The sequence below is a fragment of the Delphinapterus leucas genome, chromosome 15, assembly GCF_059928025.1.
Source record: "Delphinapterus leucas isolate spDelLeu-1000000601 "Yukka" chromosome 15, BTC_Dleu_Yukka2, whole genome shotgun sequence".
Taxonomy (NCBI): Eukaryota; Metazoa; Chordata; class Mammalia; order Artiodactyla; family Monodontidae; genus Delphinapterus; species Delphinapterus leucas.
The window spans coordinates 22931725-22959133 of NC_143143.1; the positions used below are offsets into that span (position 1 = coordinate 22931725).

Here is a 27409-nt window from a genome sequence, read left to right on the forward strand (position 1 = left end):
ATTTCGGTAGAATAGTAGGGGATCTTCGAGCATTTCAACAGAAGGCACATCCTAGTTGTGCACTTTTGCAACTTTTAAATGAAAAGATATGTATGGGACTTCCCGGTGGCGCAGTGGTTAAGAATCTGCCTGCCAATGCAGGGAACACGGGTTCGAGCCCTGGTCCGGGAAGATCCCACATGCCGCATAGCACCTAAGCCCATGCGCCACAACTACTAAGTCTGAGCTCTAGAGCCCGCGAGCCACAACTACTGAGCCTGCATGCCACAGCTACTGAAGCCCGTGCGCCTAGAGCCCGTGCTCTGCAAGGAGAAGCCACCGCAATGAGAAGCCCACACACCGCCACGAAGAGTAGCCCCAGCTCGCTGCAACTAGAGAAAGCCCGCGCACAGCAACAAAGACCCAGTTCAGCCTAAATAAATAAATAAAATAAAGATATGTATGAAAGTTGATGTCATCCTAACATCCCCACCCACTGGTGAGTCTTAAAAATAGAACTGATGAAAGTAATATCAAGGCATGAAGTCACTAGATTTCTTTTAATCAAATTTTTATTTCTTCTGCAGGTTAAAATGGAGAAGGAACTAAAGTTTGGGGAGATATGAGAGAAAAAGTTAAAATGAAAATGACACCTTAGATTTCCAGAGAGTATATTTCTTCTTAAAGAGGCATGGTAATATCAAAGCAATGACCTCATTTAGAATTATCCCTGAGGCATAATCATTCTCATTTTAAAAGTAGGGAAAATGAAGCACAAAGATTACATCACCCATCAAAAGTTCCAAAGTGACTTGGTGGCATTAAGTATAAACTGGTGCAATGTTTTTGGATGACAGTATGGTGATCACTTTCTAAACTTAATATATTTATATCCTTTGACCCAGCAATTCCACTTCTAGGAATTTATCCTGTAGGAATACTTTCTATAAGTAAGCAAGAATATACCTACAGAATGTCTGTGGATGCATTATGCGTAATACAAGCCAAATATCCATTCATTGGGATTTGTTTTTAAAAAGTATGATACAGATCCATCATTTTTATGGAACCACAAAAATGAGATAGATCTCTGTATATGTGGCATAAAGAGATGTCAATGATATATTGCCAAGTGAAGAGAAAAGCAAGTTACAGTATACTATATATAATGTGGTTCATGTTTATAAATATATGTGTGTGTATATATACTTATGTATTAATAGGCAGATGAAGAAACTCTATGAGCTGACATACTAAACAGTGGTTGTCTCTGGAAAATGTTACTGAAAATTTGCCCTTATATGATAGATTATGTTTGTTAGTCACAAAGGGTCACACTTAATGCCAGAACCCACCTCCTGAGCCGTCGGCTACAGTGTCCTCTGCACCTGGGTGCCCTCTTTTGGGGCCAAGCCCTTCACTGCTCCTCATCTGTAGATGGGCAGGGAGTTTGGAAGGAGGGAGAGAAAAACGTCCTCATCCTTATCCACTCACCCCTGGCTTCCTGCTCTGATGGAAATGTCTCCCAGAAACATGGTTGTAGATCCTGCAGCCTTCGGATTGAGGACCCAGACTCTCCTACCCTCAACCCTCCCTTATTCCAGTGGCCTGTGGTCATTTCGGCTAGTGTGCAGGGCAGGAGGCATGGCCAGACGCTGCCCACTGTCCAGCCTGGGGCTCCTGGTACCCGGATGGGAAGCTTTGCAGGGGGTCAGCGAGGCTTACTGGACCCACAGCTTAAGGTAACTGGACACCATGGCAGGAGATGACCAGAGGTTCCCTGGCATCAGGCAGACCTGGGTTCAAATCCCTGGTCTCTGGCCTTCCTGGCTGGGTGACCTGTGTGAGTCAAGTAACCTCCCAGCTCCAGTTTCCTCATCTGTACAACGGAGAGAATATCTTCTCTCTGGGAGAGCAGGTATGAAGGCTACATGGAAACACAGGGCCTGGCACGCGGTACATGCTCGCTAACTCATGGCTACTCCTGAGCTCCGGACAGGCTTCTCTGCTCTAAGAGCTAAGTTCCAGCAGCATCCTAAGGTCACAAGCAGGTGGTATGGCCAAGATAAGGTGCTTATTTTAAGAATATCCTTAAAACCCAATCCTAATAGTTAAGATTTGTCATTACAATCTAAACTTAAAATACTAGATTTAAAATCAAGGAAAGAAATTTCTCTGGTTTCTATCCCACCTCTACCCCAGGCTTTTATCTTTTCCCTCCAGAAGCAAATGCCCTTCTAAGAAACTCATTAAGGGAAAGGAAGATTGATGTTCACTATGTTACAGTGTCTTCTTTACGAGAGAAAAATCAGCTCCAGTAATTAGTGCTTCCAAGAAACTTTTTGAAATCTGAAGGCAATAAACAATGTAATGATCCTATTTCCTTCATTGCTATGGCTTCTAGGAAGCTCAGAACCACATTTCTATTTATTGTAGGAACATTTTTGAGGTTATTATTCACATTGCATAATGTATTAGGGAAGGGCCCAGTATTTCCTGAACAGCCGGACTGTCTTTTTCCTTATGGACACTATGAATTATGCAACAGGCCTTATTTCCCTCTTTACTTTGTCCCTAAGAAATCTCTAGCAAGTATAGGCCTTGGAGTAAGTATTTTGCTTACTGCATTCAATGGCTTTCTATTTTCTCTACTCTTAATTTTTCCTTAATCCAATTACCACATTTACCTAAAAATGTTATATTATATGTGTTTCTGTAAGCAGCTACAAACTACTCTTGGACTGAGGTAGGGAACAAACAGGTGAGCAAACAAAAGTAAACAATCTATCTCCTTTGACAGGTCAGCCTCCCCCACCCTTTTCTTTAAAATATCAAGAAGTGATAAAGTCATTCAAAGAGTATTTACACAAATATACAATATACACACACATTTAAAAATTGCAGTCTGATGTTGTGTATATATATATATATATATATATGTAATCTGATGTAGTATATATAATAAATGTAATCTGATGTTATGGGAACAGTTTCTATGTTTTCTTTCTCCTTACACTAGATTTCCAAATAAAATATGAATAGTCAGTTACAAAGCACATTTGAAAACAATTACCAATTATATGAAGCTAAAAATATGCTATTAATCAAGAAGGGATTTTTGACCACATCTCAAAAATGGCTCTGGCATCTTCTTTTGGATTATATTAGCTGTAATTCTTGTCACACATGTTTTTAAAAATAATTCCTGCAACTGTCCCAATGGATAGAGACTTCAGGATAACTTCACACTGTTTCTGTCCTAGAGGAAAATCCTGTTCAGGACGGCCTCTGGCTCAGTGTAACATGAGACAGGCTATAAATGACCATGGTTCTACCCTGACAGCTGATGCTTCTCTCCCTCAGACCTCCTGTCTGCACCAAGGTTGCTCCAAGAAATGAACTTGGCAAAATTCATTCATACTATAAATACCAGAGCACGATATGGATAAAATGGCATCGACTTAACAATTATATTATGTTTGTTTGCTGGATTTGTACGGATGAGTTTGCAGTTTTCTTACATGAAGGTGAAACCCATTTTTATTTGCAATCACTCCACTTTTTTTCTTTACCGCAAATCTAAAGGAGAACTACATGTGTTTACTATTAATTTTCAAACTGCTTCATCAGAGCTCTTTGGGGTCTAATTACAGTGTCACCTTGGCTGGGGGGGATTGATTTTTGAAACCGCTACACTACCCAGGTTTATAAGGTTTAAAACAGGAAGTGACTCCATACGTGAACTTAACAAAATGATTCAGCTTGGTGACCCCTGAAGGGGACAAAAAGTTCTACTTCACTTGATGGGCAGCACGTTGTACCCTGCTCCTGGCAATTCAGCCCTTACCCGAGGGCTTCAGCCAATGCAAACACCAACAGCACGAAACCATAGGTCATAAGAAATTGGACAAGCCGTATGTCATGTTCAGGAGGATTCCTGAGAGGTTTGGGTCTGATGGTAGAATCCAAAAGAGTGTCTTGTCTCTCTGCAACTCTCCTCCCATATGTGTCAGAACACGGGACAGAGAAAGGGCGTGCCTGCGCCCCAGCCCTAGGCCCTCCTCGGCTGTGTGACCTTGGCAAGCCCTCGACCTTCCAGGGCCTAACTTATTCATCTACAAAATGAAACCCAGAGCTGCATCCACCAAATATGTACAGACCGCCTGCTCTATACCAGGCTCTGTGCTAGGTGTGGGGACATCATGATGAATAAGACACACAGTCCCCACATGGAACCCCATGGAACTTAAGAGTCTAGTGGAGGAAATCAATACAAAATTGTTTGAGGCACAGAGATATTTTAATAACGACAATAACCGACATGTATGGGAACTATGTGCCAGGACTCATTCCAAAGATCATCTCTTGCAATCCTTTAACAACTGTATGAGACAGGACTATTATTATTCCCATTTTGCACATGGGAATACTGAGGCTCAATGAACTTAACTAGATCAGGGTCACACAGATAAAAGTAAAAGGATTCCAAGGGCAACTCTGGCCAACTCCAAAGCCCAGTCCTTTACCAACTGTGCTGTATTGACTTCTTTCCAAACTGACCACAGATCTGGGGATGGTGTTTAGAACTGACGTTTTTCCTGAAGACCATTTCACAGTCTCATCATAAATGGGAAATTTACCCCTGAGTTCACATTGCGGCATTTACTGATAACCTCATCTTTTTTGGAAAGCACTGTTCCTTCTGGAACCCTCAGAAGGTGGAAAAGCAGCAAGGGACATGGGCAGCAGGTGGCCGAGGTGGGACCTCTTTCACTTTGCCCTCCACTGCTAGCTGGATCACAGAGTTAAATCCAGCCTGCGCTCCCTTCTACACAGCAAGCCAAACCAATCAGCAAACCAAGGGCAAATCAACTCAAAAAAATAAGTAACAACAGAAATAAATAGGCATGCTGCACTTTTCCTGACCTTTACACTGATTACAGCCCTGATTGTCTTCCAATTTTAAGTGAAATGAACCGGCAGTTGTACACAGACAAGCCTGCCAAACAGTTACAGCTCAAATTGCTTCTTAACAAGGGACACCAAGACGGCCAATTTGATGAGCTCCTGCTCTGTACCAGGCTCTGTCTGTATGTGGACTCATACAAGCCTCAGAACTCCATCCATTCATTCATTCCCTCATTTATTCATTTAACCAAAATTTATTTGGTGCTCGCTTTGTGCCAGCACTGCATGAGGACGAGGGCTTCGTCCACATGGAGCTTACACTTTAGTGAGGAAGGCATGTAACTGCAAAGTCAGCAAATAACGGAAGTACAATCATGCATCAGTAGGACACTCGGGCCTAGAGGACTCTACATTTTAAAGAGAACACAAACCACTGGGGATCTAGCACCTCCTTAGGGTCGCAACTCTGGCTGACCATTAGAACTGGGGAAACTTAACAGTAACATGGACGCCCAGGGCCCATCCCCATGAAGTTGGAATTTCTGGAGATGAGGCACTGGTATTTTTTTATCTTGTAATTTTGAATTTACAGAAAAGTTGCAATAGTCATCCAAAGAACCCTCAGATTCACCATTGTTTATACTTGATCATTTTTTCTCTGTGTGTATATATATATGTGTGCATGTGTTTTATAAATTATATTTTTCTGAATCATTGGGGATTAAGCTGCATATCATATCCCTTGATCCCTAAAACCTTCATCATGCATCTTAAGAATGAAGAGGTTTCTGATATAGCCCAAGAACATTGATCAAAATCAGGAAACTTAATAGTGCTACATACCACTGTCTAATATAAAGCCCATACTCAAAGTTTGTTAACTGTCTCAATAATGTCTTTTATAGCATTTTTCCCCATCCGAGATTCAATCTAAGGTCATGCACAGCATTCAGCTGTCACATCTCTTTGGTCTCCTTTAATCTTTTTGGCTTCCTTGACACTGGCATTTTTGAAGAGTCCAAATCAGTTACTTTGGAGTGTTTCCTCAATTTGGGTGGATCTGATGTTTCCTCACGATTAGATTCAAGTTGTGCATTTTTTACAGGAGTTGTGCATAAGCGTCTGTGATGAGTGTCTTCCTCAGTACATCATACCGGAAGGCATGTGATGTCAGTTTGTCCCGTTATTGGTGACATTAATCTCCAACACTTGGTTAAGGCGGCTCTGCCAGGCTTCTCTCATGCAAAGTTACTATTTTCCCCTGTGTGTTAAAGGCTCTGCCTTGTGAAGAGATATTTTCAGACTATGAATATCATGTTCCTCATGAAACGTCCACGCAGTGGTTTAGCATCTATTGATGACTGTTGCCTGAGCCAATTAATTCACTAACATGGTTATAAAATGGTGACTTAAATTTCATTATACTGCTAAATGTATTAGTTGGCATTCTAATGTGGGAGGAAAGCTTCCTCTTCTCTCACATTTATTTGTTTATTTGTTTCTTTATTTGGTATCCATATGGACATTTGGATTTTTTTTTTTTTAGTCAATGAGTTCATTACAGTCACTGTTGATTTTCATGCTTAAATTCTGATGTTAATTTTGATGCTTAAATTGTCCCAGATTTGCCCAGTGAGACTCCCTTCAAGCTGGAGCCTGTATTCTTTTCCCATGTTCCCATCAATTTTTTGAGCCTTCTTTATTTTCTGGCAAAAGACATTCTAAGCTCTTCTACTTTCCTTGCCCCAGCCCTGGAATTGACCATTTCTCAAAAAAAACAAAACAAAACAAAAACCCAACCTAATTCCATTTAGAATGAGGGGTACTTAGAAACCAAGATCTGGGCACTAGGAATGCTCATTGCTTCTAGGTTTTCAGTCAATAGCATTAGTATTTTTAGAAAGCTCCTGAGGTGATTCAAATATGCAGCCAATATTGAGAACAACTGTTTATGAAGAAGGGGCCTAACCATTACTTAAGCCGATGACTACGGGTAGGAAAGGGGGAGAAGAAACTGTAGGAGCTGTGGAGTAGTGAATCAATGCAGTGTGCTTCAAACCATGGGCCAAGACACATTAGTGGGCCATGAAATAAATTTACTGAGTCATGTCCAGCATTAACAAAATTAAAAACTCAAAAGACTAGAAAATACCAAAGGGTATTACATATAAGGTAATTTTTAAATAAAACTTTTGTTTTAGCTAGGTATATATGAAACCATCTGTGCATTCATATGTACTAAATTGTGACATAAAACTATTTCTTACTGGTTCACAGTCCAAAAGGATTGAGAATCTGTCCTAAAGGAGAGTGCTTGCTTTTCTCTCTTCTCTTAGACAAGAGTGGGTGCTTCCACCACCCAAGCCCTAAGACAAGGGAGGGAAGAGCCAAGAGAACAACTCGAAGAGAATGGGGGCGCTTCATCATCTGGTTGGTCATCTCCTTTAAGGGCAAATTTACAGTACACCTCATTCTACTGTGCCTGTTAGAGCAGATTCAGTGTGAACTGGGGACACGCTGGGGTGGGGCAGTGGAGAAGCCTGCGTGTCCACCGCTGGTTTCCTCTGCGTCAGGTGGACGCTGGGAGGTAACCTGAACTATCTTTCCATTGCCCCACCCGAGAGGGCTGGCCACTGGGTAAGGAGACCCCAGGAGCAAAAGGCTGGGAGTGGACTGGCAGAGGTGGGGTCCGGGTGGTGGTAGAAAAGGGAGAGACAGAGCCAGATCCCTACAGGGGGTTCTGCCACGTGTTGTCTCCCCTGAGGAAGAGCTCATATGAAACACAGGAGTCAGTGAGCCAGCAAGGGGATGCCTGCCCACAAGACATGGGTGGCCACGCAGTCTCAGCCAGAGAAGCGGCAGCAGCCAAGAGAGGGTCACAACAGGAAGTGCAGAGAAGATGCCCCTCGGATCTGCCTCCCTCCCACCCAAACCCACCAAAGGAGCAAGTGGCTTTGAAGAGGAAAGGGTGGACGTGTGAAAGATCAGACAATTCTTTCCCCCACTCCCAACCCCACTGAGGCAGAGCAGAGGCGGGTGAGTAAGCATGAAATTGGATCTGAGATTGAGATTTTTAAGTAGACTGGACTTTATGAAATCAGAACATACTTAAAAGACATGAAATCTAACCAATATGCCGAGCAGGAACTGGAAAGAGATTCGAGAGAACAGGGTTGAAGACAGTTTCTGGGCAGAAAAGAAAACTTTTGTTTAGACTCCACCACGCTGAGATTGCTCAATATTTTTCCTTTTCCCTTTAGGCAGGGCAACTTGGGAAGGCCCCTCTGAGGCGGTAATGTCCCCAGGCCTGGAGGGTGAGAAGAAATGGCCATACAGGAGCTGGGAAAGGATGATTTGGCAGGAAAAGAATAGAAAGTGCAGAGTCCCAGAGGTGAGGAAGGCATTGGCATATGGCAGAATGAGAGAGACTGGAGGAGCTGCAGCCTAGTGAAGGCGAACAGGGACGGGGAGGGTGGGGAGGTCAGAGCACGGATGGTGAGAGTGCGATGGCCTGTACGCTGCCGAGGTAGCTATGATCATTTTTTTTCCATTGGTTTTCATAATTGTAAAGTACTGCACTTATTTAAAAGATTCCAACAGTGCAAGATTCCCCTAGCCCTAATTCCTAAAGGAAACTACCATTAAAGTATTCTTCCAGGCTGTTTAGACATCTCTCTGTTTCCCTGTATATATTTTTAATATGAATGAAAATTTATGGTTCTGCAACTTTTTTCCACTTGTTAATATACCATGAATCTCATTCCATGTTGTTGGTTAAATAAGTGATGCTAAATTCATATCACACAGCCATTAAACGTCATGATGGGGCTTCCCTGGTGGCGCAGTGGTTAAGAACCCACCTGCCAATGCAGGGGACACAGGTTCGAGCCCCGGTCCGGGAAGATCCCACATGCCGCAGAGCAACTAAGCCCATGCGCCACAACTACTGAGCCTGTGCTCTAGAGCCTGCAAGCCACAACTACTACGCCCATGTGCCACAATTACCGAAGCCCGCGCGTCTAGAGCCCATGCACCGCAATGAAGAGCAGCCCCCACTCGCCACAATCAGAGAAAGCCCGCGCACAGCAACGAAGACCCAAGGCAGCAAAAAAAAAAAAGTCATGATGCCACTCTCTAGTGCTGACCGAATGACGTTCTGAGTATGTTTAGTGACAGGGTAGATGATATAACAGAATATACAGAGGTACTTGTAACAGAATGTAAAAACCCATTTTTAATAATATATGAATATATTTTTTTTGCATCTTTTTGTACTGAAAAAGTATAGCAGGATGTGCACCAAAATTTTAACAGTGGTGAGATTTCTGATTTTCACCCCCCTTTTATTTTTTGTTTGTCTAATTTTCCTACCACAAATATGTAGTAACTTAAAGTTTAAAAATAAAGAAGGGAAGCAAATAGGACAAAATTGTGACACTTGCACATGACAGGTGATGGGTGCTTGTTCTCTTATTCTTAATACTTCAATGTGTGTATGTTTTTAATTTTTCAGAAAAGGGGAGCGGATGGCATAAAACACCGCTTGAGTTCAGACACACAATCAACAGCTTAGAAGAAAAACTACCCATCACATTGATGGGCACTGTGACTCCAAAATGATGAGTTATTCTTGTTGTCTTGCAGCTAAAAAAAGAGACCTGCAGACGTGGGATGACACTGAATGTGTCCCTGAGTGAGGGGAATGCCATGTCAATTATACTGTCATTCCAAAGCTGAATCTTAACATGCTGCCACCTCCCCTACCCCCAATGGAGTCCCGTGCAGATATAGGGACCTTATAAAACCTCAGAGGGCTTCCTTCTTGAGCCTGGGGTAAGACTCAGGCTTTTCCTGAATAAACCAAGGGCTGTGAATCAAACAACTCACCTTTCTGCTCTTGCTTGGCCCAGAAAATTTTGACTCGCTGGCGGATGTGCTTGTCCTCACGCAGTTTCTTCTGCCACTGACGCAATTCTTGAATCTCAGGATCACAGCGAACCTGGAAAATTCCCCCAAAGCTTTAATTCTCTTTCTACATACTTTTACACGTTAGCTTGTAACCCTGCAAGGAAAATCCTTTACAAACCACCTGGATGTACTTTTGATTCTAAATGAATCATTGTTCTAAACGAATTATCTATACTCCTAAAGCTTATATAATATTTGAAAGTAAATGAGGTTGGATGAAGGTTTGCTACACTAATGGTAGGCTGAGAGCTTTCTAGATCTGTGCTGTCCAATAGAAACATAATGAAATCACATGTGAAATTTTAAATTTCCTTGCAGTCTCATCTTATTATTTTTTTAAATATTCATTTATTGAAGTATAATTGACATGCAATATTATGTTAGTTTCAGGTGTACAACATAGTGATTTGACATTTAAATACATTATGAAATGATCACCATAATACGCCTAGAAACCATCTGTCGCCATACAAAATTATTACAGTATTACTGACTATACTCTTTATGCTGTATAGTACATCCCCGTGACTAATTTATTTTATAACCGGAAGTTTGTACTTCTTAATCCCCATCACATATTTTGCCCATCCCCCCCCTCACCTCCCCTCTGCAAATGCCAGTTTGTTCTCTGTATCTGTGAGTCTGTTTCTGTTTTGTTTGTTCATTTGTTTTTTTAGATTCCACATATAAGTGAAATCATACCGTATTTGTCTTTTTTGTCTGACTTATTTCACTTAGCCTAATACCCTCTAGATCCTTCCATGTTGTCACAAATGGCAAGATTTCATTCTTTTTTTATGGCTGAGTAATATTGGCATACCTTGGAGATATTTCAGGTTCAGTTCTAAACCACTGCAATAAAGGAAATATTGAAATAAAGCGAGTGGCACAAATTTTTTGGTTCCCCAGTGCATATAAAAGCTATGTTTACACTATATTGTAGTCTATTAAGTGTGCAACATTATGTCTAAAAATACCAATGTACATCCCTTAATTAAAAAATACAAAACAAAAAAACAATTACAATAATAATGTCAAAAGATCACTGATCACAGATCACCATAACAAATAATAATGAAAAAGTTTGAAATATTGCAAGAATTACCAAAATGTGACACAGAGACAGAAGAGATATATATTCCACATCTTTATTCATTAATCTATTAATGGACACTTCAGCTGCTTCCATATCTTGGCCATTGTAAATAATGCTGCAGTGAACACAGTTCCCCAACCAGGGATGGAACCCCCAGCCCTCGGCAGTGAAAGCGTGGAGCCCTAACCACTGGACTGCCAGGGAATTCCCATATCTTTTTTTAAAAAATATTTATTTATTTTATTATTGGCTGTGTCAGGGCTTAGTTGCGGCCCGCGGGATCTTTCATTGCGGTGCGCGGGCTCTCTAACTGTGGTGCGCAGGCTCCAGGGCGCATGGGCTCTGTAGTTGTGGTGTGCGGGCTTAGTTGCACTACAGCACGTGGGTTCTTAGCTTCCCGACCAGGGAGCGAAACCGCATCCCCTGCATTGGAAGGTGGATTCTTAACCACTCTACCACCAGGGAAGTCCCTCCCATATCTTTCTGAATTAATGTTTTTGTTTTCTTAGGGTAAATACCCAGAAGTGGAATTGTTGGATTATATGGTAGTTCTATTGCAATCTTGTTTTAAAAAGTGAAAATAAAGTGGCAGGATTATTTTTAAGAGTATATCTTACTTAACCTAAAAGATACAAAATAATATAATTTCAACATGTAATCAGTATAAAATATAATTTATGAGATATTTTACTTTCTGTTTTCTATACCAAGGCTTCAACCTCTGGTATGTATTTTATACTTACAGAGCATCTTAATCTGGACTAGACACATTTTAAGTGCTCAGAAGCCACACAGAGCTGGTGGCTATTGTACAGGACAGCAGAGTTCTGGATTAATCACAGGTAATGCATTAACCACAGTTCCATTTGATTGACTGAGTGCCTACTGTATACTGCACTTCGTGCTAGACATTGAGAATAAAGAGATAATTAATGGTAATTGTAATAATGATTATTGTTATTATTTTTAAATTACTAATATAACATATTTATTGAACACTTATGTCCCAGGCATTGTTTAAATGTTTTACAAATTTTAACTATCAAAACCAGGCAGAAATGATTATCTCCATTTTACAGATAAGGAAACCGAGTTTAAGTGGCTTGCCGAGTCTTGGAGCTAGGAAATGGTGGATTCAAATGTAGGCAGACTGTTCCAACTTCCCTTGAGGGACTTAAGAGTCTGGTATGAAGGGACCTTCAAGATGGCGGAGGAGTAAGACGTGGAGATCACCTTCCTCCCCAAAAATACATCAAAAATACATCTACATGTGGAACAACTCCTACAGAACACCAACTGAACGCTGGCAGAAGACCTCAGACTTCCCAAAAGGCAAGAAAATCCCCACATACCTGGGTAGGGCAAAAGAAAAAAGAAAAAACAGAGACAAAAGAATAGAGACGGGACCTGCACCTCTGGGAGGGAGCTGTGAAGGAGGAAAAGTTTCCACACACTAGGAAGCCCCTTCACTGGTGGAGACAGGGGGTTGGGGGAAAGCATCGGAGCCACGGAGGAGAGCGCAGCAACAGGCGTGCAGAGGGCAAAGCAGAGAGATTCCCGCACAGACAGGATCGGTGCCGACCGGCACTCACCAGCCTGAGAGGCTTGCCTGCTCCCCGGATGGGATGGGCGGGGGCTGAGAGCTGAGGCTCGGGCTTCAGTCGGATCCCAGGGAGAGGACTGGGGTTGGTGAACACAGCCTGAAGGGGGCTAGTGCACCACAGCTAGCTGGGAGGGAGTCCAGGAAAAAGTCTGGACCTGCCTAAGAGGCAAGAGACCATTGTTTCAGGGTGCGTGATGAGAGGGGATTCCTTCCCCATGTGCCCACAAAAGGCAGAGCACTGCCTAAGCGAGCTCCAGAGACAGGCGCAAGCCGCGTCTATCAGCTCAGACCCCATAGATGGGCATGAAATGCTAACGCTGCTGCTGATCAGCTCAGACCCCAGAGATGGGCATGAAATGCTAACGCTGCTGCTGCTGCCACCAAGAAGCCCGTGTGCAAGCACAGGTCACTATCCACACCTCCCCCCCCCCCGCCACCACGTGGGAGCCTGTGCAGCCCGCCACTGCCAGGGTCCCGTGATCCAGGGACAACTTCCCTGGGAGAACACACGGCGTGCCTCAGGCTGTTGCAACGTAATGCTAGCCTCTGCCACCACAGGCTCAACCCGCATTCCAATTATTACTACCCTACCCCTCCCTCCCCCTGGCCTGAGAGAGCAAGAGTGCCCTAATCGGCTGATGCTTTAACCCCGTCTTGCCCGGGCAGGGAACAGATGCCTGAGGGCGACCTACACACAGACGCGGGGCCAAAACCAAAGCTGAACCCCAGGAGCTGTGCAAACAAAGACGAGAAAGGGAAATCTCTCCATGCAGCCTCAGGAGCAGATTAAATCCCAACAATCAACTTGACGTATCCTGCATCTATGGAATACCTGAATAGACGACGAATCGTCCCAAAATTGAGGCGGTGGACTTTGGGAGAAACTGTAGACTTGGGTTTGCTGTCTGCGACTGATTTGTTTCTGATTTTTATGTTTATCTTAGTTTAGTTTTTAGCACTTGTTATCACTGGTGGATTAGTTTATTGGTTTGGTTGCTCTCCTCTTTTTTAAAATTATTTTTGTATTTTAATAATTTCTTTTAATTTATTTATCTTTTTTTTTTTCTTTCTTTTTTTTTCTCCCTTTTCTTCTGAGCTCTGTGGACGACAGGGTCTTGGTGCTCCAGCCTGGTGTCAGGCCTGAGCCTCTAAGGTGGGAGAGCTGAATTCAGGACATTGGACCACCAGAGACCTCCTGGCCCCATGTAATATCAATCGGCAAGAGCTTCCCAAAGATCTCTATCTCAATGCTAAGACCCAGCTCCACCCAACGGCCAGCAAGCTCCAGTGCTGGATGCCCAAACAACGAGCAAGACAGAAACACACCACCACCCATTAGCAGAGAGGCTGCCTAAAATCATACTAAGTTCACAGACACCCCAAAACACACTACCAGATGCGGTCCTGCCCACCAGAAAGACAAGATCCAGCCTCATCCACCAGAACACAGGCACCAGTCCCCTCCACAAGGAAGCCTACACAAGCCACTGAACCAACCTTACCCACTGAGGGCAGACACCAAAAACAATGGGAACTACGAACCTGCAGCCTGTGAAAAAGAGACCCCAAACACAGTAAGTTAAACAAAATGAGAAAACAGAGACACACACAGCAGATGAAGGAGCAAGGTAAAAACCCACCAGACCAAACAAATGAAGAGGAAATAGACAGTCTACCTGAAAAAGAATTCAGAGTAATGATAGTAAAGGTGACCCAAAATCTTGGAAATAGAATGGACAAATACAAGAAAGGTTTAACAAGGACCTAGAAGAACTAAAGAGCAAACAAACAATGCTGAAAAACACAATAAATGAAATTAAAAATTCTCTAGAAGGAATCAATAGCAGAATAACTGAGGCAGAAGAACGGATAAGTGACCTGGAAGACAAAATAGTGGAAATAACTGCCACACAGTAGAATAAAGAGAAAAGAATGAAAAGAATTGAGGACAGTCTCAGAGACCTCTGGGACAACATTAAACGCACCAACATTTGAATTATAGGGGTCCCAGAAGAAGAAGAGAAAAAGAAAGGGACTGAGAAAATATTTGAAGGGATTATAGTTGAAAACTTCCCTAATATGGAAAAGGAAATAGTCAATCAAGTCCAGGAAGCACAGAAAGTCCCATACAGGATAACTCCAAGGAGAAACACACCAAGACACATATTAATCAAACTATCAAAAATTAAATACAAAGAAAACATATTAAAAGCTGCAAGGCAAAAGTAACAAATAACATACCCATAAATAACCCATAAGGTTAACAGCTGATCTTTCAGCAGAAACTCTGCGAGCCAGAAGGGAGTGGCAGGCATATTTAAAGTGATGAAAGGGAAAAACCTACAACCAAGATTGGGAAAAACCTACAACCAAGATTGCTCTACCCAACGAGGATTTCATTCAGATTCAATGGAGAAATTAGAACCTTTACAGACAAGCAAAAGTTAAGAGAATTCAGCACCACCAAACCAGCTTTACAACAAATACTAAAGGAATGTCTCTAGGCAGGAAACAAGAGAAGAAAAAGACCTACAAAAACAAACCCAAAACAATTAAGAAAATGGTAACAGGAACATACATATCGATAATTACCTTAAATGTAAATGGATTAAATGCTCCAACCAAAACACACAGACTGGCTGAATGGATACAAAAACAAGACCCGTATATATGCTGCCTACAAGAGACCCACTTCAGACCTAGGGACACATACAGACTGAAAATGAGGGGATGGAAAAAGATATTCCATGCAAATGGAAATCAAAAGAAAGCTGGAGTAGCAATACTCATATCAGATAAAATAGACTTTAAAGAATGTTACAAGAGACAAGGAAGCACACTACATAACGATCAAGGGATCAATCCAAGAAGAAGATATAACAATTATAAATATATATGCACCCAACATAGGAGCACCTCAATACATAAGGCAAATGCTAACAGCCATAAAAGGGGAAATCGACAGTAACACAATAATAGTAGGGGACTTTAACACCTCACTTTCACCAATGGACAGACCATCCAAAATGAAAATAAATAAGAAAACACAAGCTTTAAATGACACAGTAAGCCAGATGAACTTAATTGATATTTATAGGACATTCCATCCAAAAACAACACAATACACTTTCTTCTCGAGTGCTCATGGAACATTCTCCAGGATAGATCATATCTTGGGTCACAAATCAAGCCTTGGTAAAATTAAGAAAATTGAAATCATATCAAGTAACTTTTCCAACCACAATACTATAAGACTAGATATCAATTACAGGAAAAAAAACTGTAAAAAATACAAACACATGGAAGCTAAACAGTACACTACTAAATAACTAAGAGATCACTGAAGAATTCAAAGAGGAAATCAAAACATACCTAGAAACAAATGACAATGAAAACACGATGACCCAAAACCTATGGGATTCAGCAAAAGCAGTTCTAAGAGGGAAGCTTATAGCAATACAATCCTACCTCAAGAAACAAGAAAAATCTCAAGTAAACAACTTAACCTTACACTTAAAGCAATTAGAGAAAGAAGAACAAAAAAACCCCAAAGTTAGCAGAAGGAAAGAAATCATAAAGATCAGATCAGAAACAAATGAAAAAGAAATGAAGGAAAGAATAGCAAAGATCAGTAAAACTAAAAGCTGGTTCTTTGACAAGATAAACAAAGTTGATAAACCACTAGCCATACTCATCAAGAAAAAAAGGGAGAAGACTCAAATCAACAGAATTAGAAATGTAAAAGGAGAAGTAACAACTGACACTGCAGAAATACAAAGGATCATGAGAGATTACTACAAGCAAATATATGCCAATAAAATGGACAACCTGGAAGAAATGGACAAATTCTTAGAAAAGCACAACCTTCCAAAACTGAACCAGGAGGAAATACAAAATATAAACAGACCAATCACAAGCACTGAAATTGAAACTGTGATTAAAACTCTCCCAACAAACAAAAGCCCAGGACCAGATGGCTTCACAGGCGAATTCTATCAAAGATATAGAGAACAGCTAACACCCATCCTTCTCAAACTCTTCCAAAATATAGCAGAGGGAGGAACACTCCCAAACTCATTCTATGAGGCCACCACCACGCTGATACCCAAACCAGACAAAGATGTCACAAAAAAAGAAAACTACAGGCCAATATCACTGATGAACTTAAATGCAAAAATGCTCAACAAAATACTAGCAAACAGAATCCAATAGCACATTAAAAGGATCATACACCATGATCAAGTGGGGTTTATCCCAGGAATGCAAGGATTCTCCAATATACACAAATCAATCAATGTGATACACCATATTAACAAAATGAAGGATAAAAACCATATGATAATCTCAATAGATGCAGAAAAAACTTCTGACAAAATTCAACACCTGTTTATAATAAAAACTCTCCAGAAAGTAGGCATAGAGGGAATTTACCTCAACATAATAAAGCCCACATATGACAAACCCACAGCCAACATCATTCACAATGGTGAAAAACTGAAACCATTTCCACTAAGATCAGGAGCAAGACAAGGTTGCCCACTCTCACCATTATTATTCAACATAGTTTTGGAAGTTTTAGCTATGGTGATCAGAGAAGAAAAAAAAATAAAAGGAATCCAAATCAGAAAAGAAGAAGTAAAACTGTCACTGTTTGCAGATGACATGACACTATACATAGAGAATCCTAAAGATGCTACCAGAAAACTACTAGAGCTAATCAATGAATGTGGTAAAGTAGCAGGATACAAAATCAATGCACAGAAATCTCTTGCATTCCTATACACTAATGACGAAAAATCTGAAAGAGAAATTAAGGAAACACTCCCATTTACCACTGCAACAAAAAGAATAAAATACCTAGGAATAAACCTACCTAAGGAGACAAAAGACCCATATGCAGAAAACTGTAAGACAGTGATGAAAGAAATTAAAGATGATACAAACAGATGGAGAGATATAGCATGATTGGAAGAATCAACATTGTGAAATGACTATACTACCCAAAGCAATCTACAGATTCAATGCAATCCCTATCAAACTACCACTGGCATTTTTCACAGAACTAGAACAAAAAATTTCACAATTTGTATGGAAACACAAAAGACCCCGAATAGCCAAAGCAATCTTGAGAAAGAAAAACGGAGGTGGAGGAATCAGGCTCCCTGACTTCAGACTATACTACAAAGCTACAGTAATCAAGACAGTATGGTACTGGCACAAAAACAGAAATATAGATGAATGGAACAGTATAGAAGCCCGGTGATAAACCCACGCACATATGGTCACCTTATCTTTGATAAAGGAGGCAAGAATATACAATGGGGAAAAGACAGCCTCTTCAATAAGTGGTGCTGGGAAAAAAGGACAGCTCATGTAAAAGAATGAAATTAGAACACTTCCTAACACCACACATGAAAGTAAACTCAAAACGGATTAAAGACCTAAATGTAAGGCCAGACACTGTAAAACTCTTAGGGGAAAATATAGGCAGAACACTCTATGACATAAATCACAGCAAGATCCTTTTGATCCACCTCCTAGAGAAATGGAAATAAAAACAAAAATAAACAAATGGGACCTAATGAAACCTAAAAGCTTTTGCACAGCAAAGGAAACCATAAACAAAACGAAAAGACAACCCTCAGAATGGGAGAAAATATTTGCAAACGAAGCAACTAACAAAGGATTAATCTCCAAAATATACAAGCAGCTCATGCATCTCAATATCAAAACAACAAACAACCCAATCCAAAAATGGGCAGTAGGGCTTCCCTGGTGGTGCAGTGGTTGAGAGTCCACCTGCCGATGCAGGGGACACGGGTTCGTGCCCTGGTCCGGGAAGATCCCACATGCCGCAGAGCGGCTGGGCCCGTGAGCCATGGCCGCTGAGCCTGCGCGTCCGGAGCCTGTGCTCCGCAACGGGAGAGGCTGCAACAGTGAGAGGCCTGCGTACCATAAAAAAAAAAAAAAGGGCAGTAGACCTAAATAAACATTTCTCCAAAGAAGTTATACAGATTGCTAACAAACACATGAAAGGATGCTCAACATCACTAATCATTAGAGAAATGCAAATCAAAACTACAGTGAGATATCACCTCACACCAGTCAGAATGGCCATCATCAAAAAAATCTACAGGGCTTCCCTGGTGGCGCAGTGGTTGAGAGTCCACCTGCCGATGCAAGGGACATGGGTTTGTGCCCCGGTCCGGGAAGATCTCACGTGCCGCAGAGCGGCTGGGCCCGTGAGCCATGGCCGCTGAGCCTGCACGTCCAGAGCCTGTGCTCCGCAACGGGAGAGGCCACGACAGTGAGAGGCCTGCGTACCGCAAAAAAAAAAAAAAAAAAAAAAAAAAGTACAAACAATAAATGCTGGAGAGGGTGTGGAGAAAAGGGAACTCTCTTGCACTGTTGGTGGGAATGTAAATTGATACAGCCACTGTGGAGAACAGTATGGACGTTCCTTAAAAAACTAAAAATAGAACTACCACATGACCCAGGAATCTCACTACTGAGAGATTTCTTATATACCCTGAGAAAACCATAATTTTAAAAGAGTCATGTACCACAATGTTCATTGCATCACTATTTACAATAGCCAGGACATGGAAGCAACCTAAGTGTCCCGTGACAGATGAATGGATAAAGAAGATGTGGCACATATATACAATGGAATATTACTCAGCCATAAAAAGAAACGAAACTGAGTTATTTGTAGTGAGGTGGATGGACATAGAGTCTGTCATACAGAGTGAAGTAAGTCAGAAAGAGAAAAACAAATACCGTATGCTAACACATATATATGGAATCTGAAAAAAGAAAAAATAAAGGTTCTGATGAACCTAGAGGCAGGACAGGAATAAAGACACAGATGTAGAGAATGGACTTGAGGACACAGGGAGGGGGAAGGGTAAGCTGGGATGAAGTTAGAGAGTGGCATGGATAAAAATACACTACCAAATGTAAAATAGATAGCTAGTGGGAAGCAGCCGCATAGCACAGGGAGATCAGCACGGTGCTTTGTGACCACCTAGAGGGGTGGGATAGGGAGGGTGGGAGGGAGACGCAATAGGGAGGAGATATGGGGATATATGTATATGTATAGGTGATTCACTTTGTTATAAAGCAGAGACCAACACACCATTGTAAAGGAATTATACTCCAATAAAGATGTTAAAAAAATTTTTTTTAATAAAATAAAATTTATAAAAGTCTAGTGGGAGACACAGGAGCAAGATCAACAAGGTGTGATAAGAGTAAGGATATCGGCGAGTACAAGAGAACACAGAGGGGGCAGCGGACTCAGCCTGGAGAGGTCAGGAAAGCCTTCACGGAGGAGATGGCCTCTGGGCTGAGTGTGGAAGGATGAAGTGGAGTTGGCCGTGGAGAGGAGGTGAATGGAGTGTCATGGTGTCCTGGGGAGAGACACCAGCCTGCAGAAAGGTGCAGAGGGGTGAGAAAGCAGAGGAGGCACAGAAGGCTCACAGCTGCTCCCACTCTCCCCTTCCCACTTCATCTTACTACTCCCCACATGCTGGCGGAGGCACTCCTCACAGCATGGATTCCAAGACTGGAACTGAGTGACTTTATATATTTTATTGATATATGTATTTTGAAAGATATGTTAAAGTCCCAAAGAATGCTGTGAGAATGCTGTAATAGGGAAGAACAAATCTGACTCCATATTAGATCTGTTCCTTTTACTTTAATCTTTGTGCTCTGTTTCCTGTGCTTAGTTGTGCTGGTTCTGCATCTTTTGTAAAAGGATGTTGCCTATCAGAATCCCCTGGTGGTGCAGTGGTTAAGAATCCACTTGCCAATGCAGGGGACACAGGTTTGAGCCCTGGTCTGGGGAGATCCCACATGCCGTGCGCCACAACTACTGAGCCCACGTGGCACAGCTACTGAAGCCCGCGCGCCTAGAGCCCGTGATCCACAACAAGAGAAGCCCCCACTCACCGCAACTAGAGAAAGCCCACGCGCAGCAACAAAGACCCAACACAGCCAAACATAAAATAAATAAAATAAAGAAATTTTAAAAAAACGATGTTGCCTATAGGCTGAAATATACAGGATAACTCATTCTCAAGGCTTTGCCCTTTAAGAGTCCAATCATATATAGAGATAAAAAGTGGGAGAACAGAGAATAACATTTGTCTTATTGGAGGTTTACAGGAACATTGTGACCTGACCTACATGGACGTATGTAAGAACAAAGGATTTCTACACCAAGAAGTTTGCAACAACTAACCACAGCCCTCCCTCACCTTGCCTTTAAAAGTGCTTTGCTGACACCCTTTGAGGAATTCGGGGTTTGGAGGGCACAAGCCACCCGTCTCCTCGCATGGCCCTGCAATAAACCTTTCTCTGCTCCAAACTACGACATTTCAGTTTGTTTGGGTCTGTGCATTGGGTAACAAGACGTTATGAGAAGCATGTCCTCATGAAAATGGTTTCCTTGTTTAATGGGCTCTATTGGTTTAAAATGAGGTAGTAGCGGGGACTTCCCTGCTGGTCCAGTGGCTATGACTCTGTGCTCCCAATGCAGGGGTCCCGGGTTCGATCCCTGGTCAGGGAAGTAGGTCCCACATGCATGCCGCAACTAAAGATTCCATATGCTGCAGCTAAAAAGATCCCACATGCCACAAAAAAGATCCTGCGCACCACAACTAAGACCTGACGCAGCCAGATAAATAAATAAATAATTTTAAAAACAAAACAAAAAAAATGAGGTAGCAGGTTTATATTCTGGGGGAAGAGTTACCTATACAGGAATTAGTACATGGCACTGGGGCAGGGGAGGGGGTCACCCATTGCATGCCCAGATCAGTGTACCCGTTTCTAGGCAGTGGCCCTCACTGTCTATCCTAGGTGCCTAAAATGGTGACCTGCTTGCCTCTCTCTTCTTGAGGCCACAACTCAGACGGGCTGGGCTGACAGTCAGGATCTGGCATCTCTGGTGCTGGGGAGAGATGCAGGACAAACTGCAGCAGAAATGGAACTCTTGCATACCTGCAGGATTTAGCATTTAAGGAAAATGAGTAAAGGGAGCCTGGGGAGAGGGCAAGTAGGAGAGCACAGGCTTGTCTAAAGGGGCCAACTGCCCCCAGCTCTGCTGATCCAAGTGATGCCTCCAAGCCATGGACCAACCTCCTGATTTTCTGGGACACCGTTGGGTTTTGTGACTTCCTACTCTGATCATTGGGACCCAGGCTTCCTACTGTGATCGGTGCAGTTCTTTGATTTCAACTTTTTAGAGTCACCCACACATCCACCTCCCCAGGACACAAACACAGTCCCTGAAAGAGCTAGACTGAATTGGGTTTCAACATCCACCGCCTCACAGCACCAGAACCACTGCTATTCCATTTTGGTTCTCCCCCCGTCAATAGAGTCTACCTCTTCCTTCTCTCATAGTAATTTGACTTTGGGGAGCCTGTTTCTCTTCCCTCCCACTGGATTTTCAATAGAGTCACAAGTAACCCCAATTTTTAAAAAATTATGGTAAAATGCACATAACATAAAATCTGTCATTTTAACCAATTTAAAGTGTACAATTCAGTGGCATCAGTATATTTACGATGTTGTGCAACCACCACCACTATCTAGTTCCAGAAGATTTTCATCACCCGAGAAGGAATCGCATATGCATTAAGCAGTCACCTGCCATTCTCCTCTCTCCCCAGCCTCTGGCATCCACTACCTGCTTTAGTCTCCATGGTGTCTTCTTAGTGTGTAGATCCCCTGTCTCTATGGATTTGCCTATTTTGGATATTTCATGTAAATTAACTCATATAATATGTAGCCTTTTGTGTCTGGAGTCTTTCACTTACCATTTAATATTTTGGAGGTTTATCTACGTTGTAGCATGTTTCAGTACTTCCTGAATGATATTCCACGGCACAGTCATGCCACATTTTGTTTATCTATTCATCAGCTGACGAACATTGGCGTTGTTTCTACTTTTTGGCTATACTTTTTTTGTTGTTTGTTTTGTTTGGTTTTTTTTGCGGTACGTGGGCCTCTCACTGTTGTGGCCTCTCCCGTTGCGGAGCACAGGCTCCGGATGCGCAGGCTCAGCGGCCATGGCTCACGGGCGCAGCCGCTCCGCGGCATGTGGGATCCTCCCGGGCCAGGGCACGAACCCGCGTCCCCTGCATCGGCAGGCGGACTCTCAACCACTGCACCACCGGGGAAGCCCCTTGGCTATACTTATTAGAGCTGCTATGAACATTTGTGTGTGAGTTTTTGTTTGAGCACATATTTTCAATTTTTTTTTTTTGAGTATATACCTAGGAGTGGAATTGCTAGGTCATGTGGTAATTTTATGATTAATTTATTGAGAAACCACTAATTGTTTTTCACAGTAGCTGCATCATTTTATATTCTCACCAGCAATGTATGAGGGTTCTTCACATCCTGACCAACACATATTTTCCATTTTTAAAATTATTATTCTCATAGCCATCCTAGTGGGTATAAAATGGTATCTCATTGTGGTTTTGATTTGCATTTCCCTAACGACATCGAGCATCTTTTCATTTGCTTGTTGGCCATTGGTATATCTTCTTTGGAGAAATGTCTATTGAAGTCCTTTGCTCTTGATAAAATTGAGTTGTTTGTCTTTTTATTGTCGAATTGTAAGAATTCAATATATATTCTGGGTACTAGACCCTTATCAGATATACAACTTGCAAAACTTTTCTCCCATTCTGTAAACTGTCTTTTCATTGTGTCCTTTGATGCACAAAGTTTTTAATTTTGATGAAGTCCAATTTATCTATTTTTTCTTTGTTGCTTGTGCTTTGGGTGTCATATCTAAGAAACCATTGCTGAATTCAAGGTCATAAAGATTTAATTCTATGTTTTCTTACACGAGTTGTATAGTTTTAGCTCTTATATTTAGCTCTCTGATCCATTTTGAGCTAATATTTTACACGGTATAAGGTTAGCGTCCAACTTATTTCTTCCGCATGTAGACTGCAGTCTTCCCAGCACCATTTGTTAAAGAGACAATTATTTCCCCCATTGAATAGTCATGGTACCCTTGTCAGAAATCAATTGACCACAGCTGTATGGGTTCATTTCTGAACTCTCAATTCCATTCCCACAATGTTGTGTTTTTTTTTAAGTTAAAATTTATTGACCTTCTAAATAAGGTATAGGGATTGTGATTAAAGCTTAGTATATACTTATTAAATCCTAACATATTTAATACTGCTTCCAATTTAGCATAGGAATTACTTCCCAAAATGTTCATCTGGATTGAAAAAGTATTTTTTAAATGTGGCAATGTGGTTTAGATGAGTATACCACATTATAAGTCTACTGGAAATCCAAAGGGATTTGCCTTTGAGGAAGTTGAAACAAAAGAACAAGCAGCAAAATGTCTTCAGATCCAGATCCATCACTAAAATATGGAAATATAGTTGACCCATGAGTAACATGGGTTTCAATTGTGTGTGTCCCCTTGTATGGTTCAGTACTACACAATCCATGGTGGGTTGAATCCATGGATGTGGAACTTCAGATACCAAGGACCAACTGTGGGACTTGAGCTTCCTCCCATTTTGGTATCCGCACAGGTCCTGGAACCAATTCCCCGTAGATACTGAGGGATGACTATTTTTTTTTCAGTTTCAAAGCAAGAACGACCACTTAAAAGTGATAGGGAGCCCAGTCATGACAAACTTGCAATCATCAACATCCTTTAACCTTTTACTTTCCTGGATTAGTTTCCCAAGAGTCCTGTTTCTTCCAGAAGGGTTCTCCCATGGGTTTTTATAACTAGGCATCTTGAGAAATTTTGGGATTGGGATGACTCAATCCCTTTCCGTCCAGAAAGTTCCTAGTTTCTTTATGCAGATTGATCCAATGCACCCAAGAGCTCTACTCACCAAGAGGAATTTGGAGAACTGGCCTTATCACACTCAAGAAAAATAAAGTTCTTCTGATAGCTTCTTCTTCCAGTGCATGGGGTATGGGGTGTCTTCCTTGTTTTAAGAAAACTACTCAAGTGATTTTCTTTTTCCAAAGTAAAGAAGACTTGACTGTTTCCAGCTGAAATTATAAATGAAAGCTACTCTTGCTTAAAAAAATAAAATTTGTCTATAAATGTATAATTTAAAAAATTATATACACATATAAAGTACTGTATATGTACCTACCTATAAATTATAAAGTTATGCAAACTTCAGAGAATAAAAATGACCCTATATTTATGTCATAGAACATAAGGTAATCCCCCAAATCATTTAAATTACAAACCAATGTTTTTATAATGTTTCCTAAAGTCTCATGTTCATAGGGTTAGTTACCTTCAACATTTCTGTTATGGGTAGGAAGGTTATCAGCTGTGGTCTGAGCAAGCCCAAATCCTCCTGGGAGGCCAAAAGGGGGTTTTGTCCACAACTTTCCCACAAGCTTCTGTTTATTGGGATATAAGCACACAGAAATCCCCACATTTCTGTACTGTGACAGCTGATACCCTTAATGAGAATAAACTCGAAGGATCTTCTGAATCACTAAAGAAAGGCTAGCACTAATTATAATCAGCAAGTTGACTATGTTTTATTATTGTCAAATTCTTTCTTTACCATTGGTTTATTCTTAAAGTTTGGAAGGATACACAAGGAGTGTGGGTTCCTCTAGGGAGGAAGTGAAATTGGTCGGGAGGGGGGCTTTCACTTTTTACTACATATTTTTCTGGATTGAATTGTTTGGGATGTTTACAATGAGCATATATTGTTTCAGGAATACCAGTGTTTAAATTTTAAGTAACAGGCTGCTGAGAGGCAAACAAGAGTTCTTTTACTTAAAAATGATGGATTTTTGCTACAATCCCTTGAATCCCATTACCTAAGTATTCAACAAACAGAGACACCTGTTTCCCCATCATTCTGGAGGCCTGCCGTTGTTCTCAGGGTTCTGCTCATCAAGTTAGGGTGACTTTCCTCCATTTGGCCAGAGACCCTTCCTCTTTTCCTTGATTTCTTTCATTTCAAATCGAGGACTGCTGTTTACCAATGCGAAATATAGCAACCCTGTTAGTTAACGTCTCATTACCAGGAAAGCCTGGAACCCTAGAGAAGGCTTTTGTGAGCCCTGGGGAAAGCATGTCCCCATTGAACTGGGCTAATCCCGGTCATTATTTTTATGATTAGGGAATCAAGTTAAATAGCAGCGGTTGTGTCCATCAGCAAATACCGCAGAGTGCAGCGTGAGGTTTAACACATAAACAATTTCTTTGCAAAACAAAAGCTCCCTTTTGAGTGGCTTTCTACTTTTACTTCTTTAAATTACCACTTGTAGTCCTTCTGCTCTTCCAGGAGAGGCACACTGAGTTTTACACGTTATTGCGTACTTGACTTTGGGGTAAGACCAGGAAGAAGACACCATTATGTGGATGTGAATTTTTTAAAATGCCCATTAAGAGAGCAAACCTTAAGAGTTCTCATCACATGGAAAAAAATGTTTTTTCTATTTCTTTAATTTTTTATCTATATGAGATGATGGATGTTCACTAAACTTATTGTGGTAATTATTTCACAACGTACGCAAGTCAAATCATTATACTGTACACCTTAAACTTATTCAATGCTGTATGTCAATGATATCTCAATAAAACTGGAAGAAAGAAAAGAAAAGAAACAGAAATATAATACCCCCCCCCAATGCCCATGAACCAGTCAAATTCTCCTAATGATATATTACTCCAATGAAAGCCAGTACAGGGTATTATGCTGGTGAAGAAAGCCAATTCTGGATCAGAAAGCCTGAAGCTGAATCTTAGCTCTGCAAATTACAAGCTGAGAAACCTTGAGCAAGTTGCTTAAACTCTCTGAGCCTCCATTTCCTCATCTGCAAAATAGGGATAATGCAAATATTTCCTTCATTGGGTCAGTGTAAAAAAGAGATGAGATATTGTCTGGCACAAAGTAAACTCTCAATGTGTTAGCAATTTCTTAAATCAATTAATAAAGTAATGAGAATAATCTGAATTCAGCTCTGAAGTTGCATCCTACAATTGCTGTTAGGATATGGAGCCAAGAGGCTGAAGAATCAGTGATTCATCAGATTGAAAGTGAGGTCTTCTCCAAGGGTTTGCAAAGTATTGAGTACATAAAGGATTTCATAATTGTATAACTTTAGGCATTGGTTAGCTGGTAGACAAGTAACGTGGCTGTGAGGTGGTGACTGCAGGCAGGGAAGGAGTGAGAGGCTGCCTGGGAGTCATATTACCCTTCGTAGAGCTACACTTCTGAATTCCTATTAGCTCAGTTTTCCTTGCTTCTTGGCAAATCAGACAAAAACAGGGCTTCCCTGGTGGTGCAGTGGTTGGGAGTCTACCTCCCAATGCAGGGGACACGGGTTTGAGCCCTGGTCTGGGAAGATCCCACATGCCGTGGAGCGGCTGAGCCTGTGCGCCACAACTACTGAGCCTGCACACCACAACTACTGAAGCCCATGCGTCTAGAGCCTATGCAGCCAAAAATTTTTAAAAATAAAATGAATAAATAAAATAAATTTATTTTAAAAAAAATCAGACAAAAACATGGCAGTAGCTATCCTCTCTGGATGATTCCCTGGAGCTTTTCTAATTGCTTTAGAGGAAGATACTTAATGTATTACATTTGCTACTAAGATGCTGGCAAGTAACACAGTGGACAACCCTTCAGCATTGCTCACAAGAGGAAACCTCCAGCTTGGTGTGAGATGCCTCAGAAGGTTATTACTACATGTTTGCCATGACTTGACATACTAGTGATTATACTGAAGCATTTTACACTCTAGAAAGGCAGATTTCAACATAAAGGAAACATAGGTTTGTGAAATCTCTTTCAATTACCTACTGAAAT

The 27409-nt window shown here is 41.4% G+C and overlaps 1 protein-coding gene across 1 annotated transcript in view; it reads right to left on the reverse strand.

Moving 5' to 3' along the window:
* IQCK (IQ motif containing K) overlaps positions 1 to 27409 on the reverse strand; it is a 128927-nt gene that overhangs the window by 25007 nt on the left and 76511 nt on the right. Inside the window, exon 8 of the mRNA XM_089896084.1 lies at positions 9775 to 9886. Coding sequence (XP_089752210.1) covers positions 9775 to 9886 — 112 coding nt within the window. The remainder of the gene's footprint in view (positions 1 to 9774; positions 9887 to 27409) is intronic.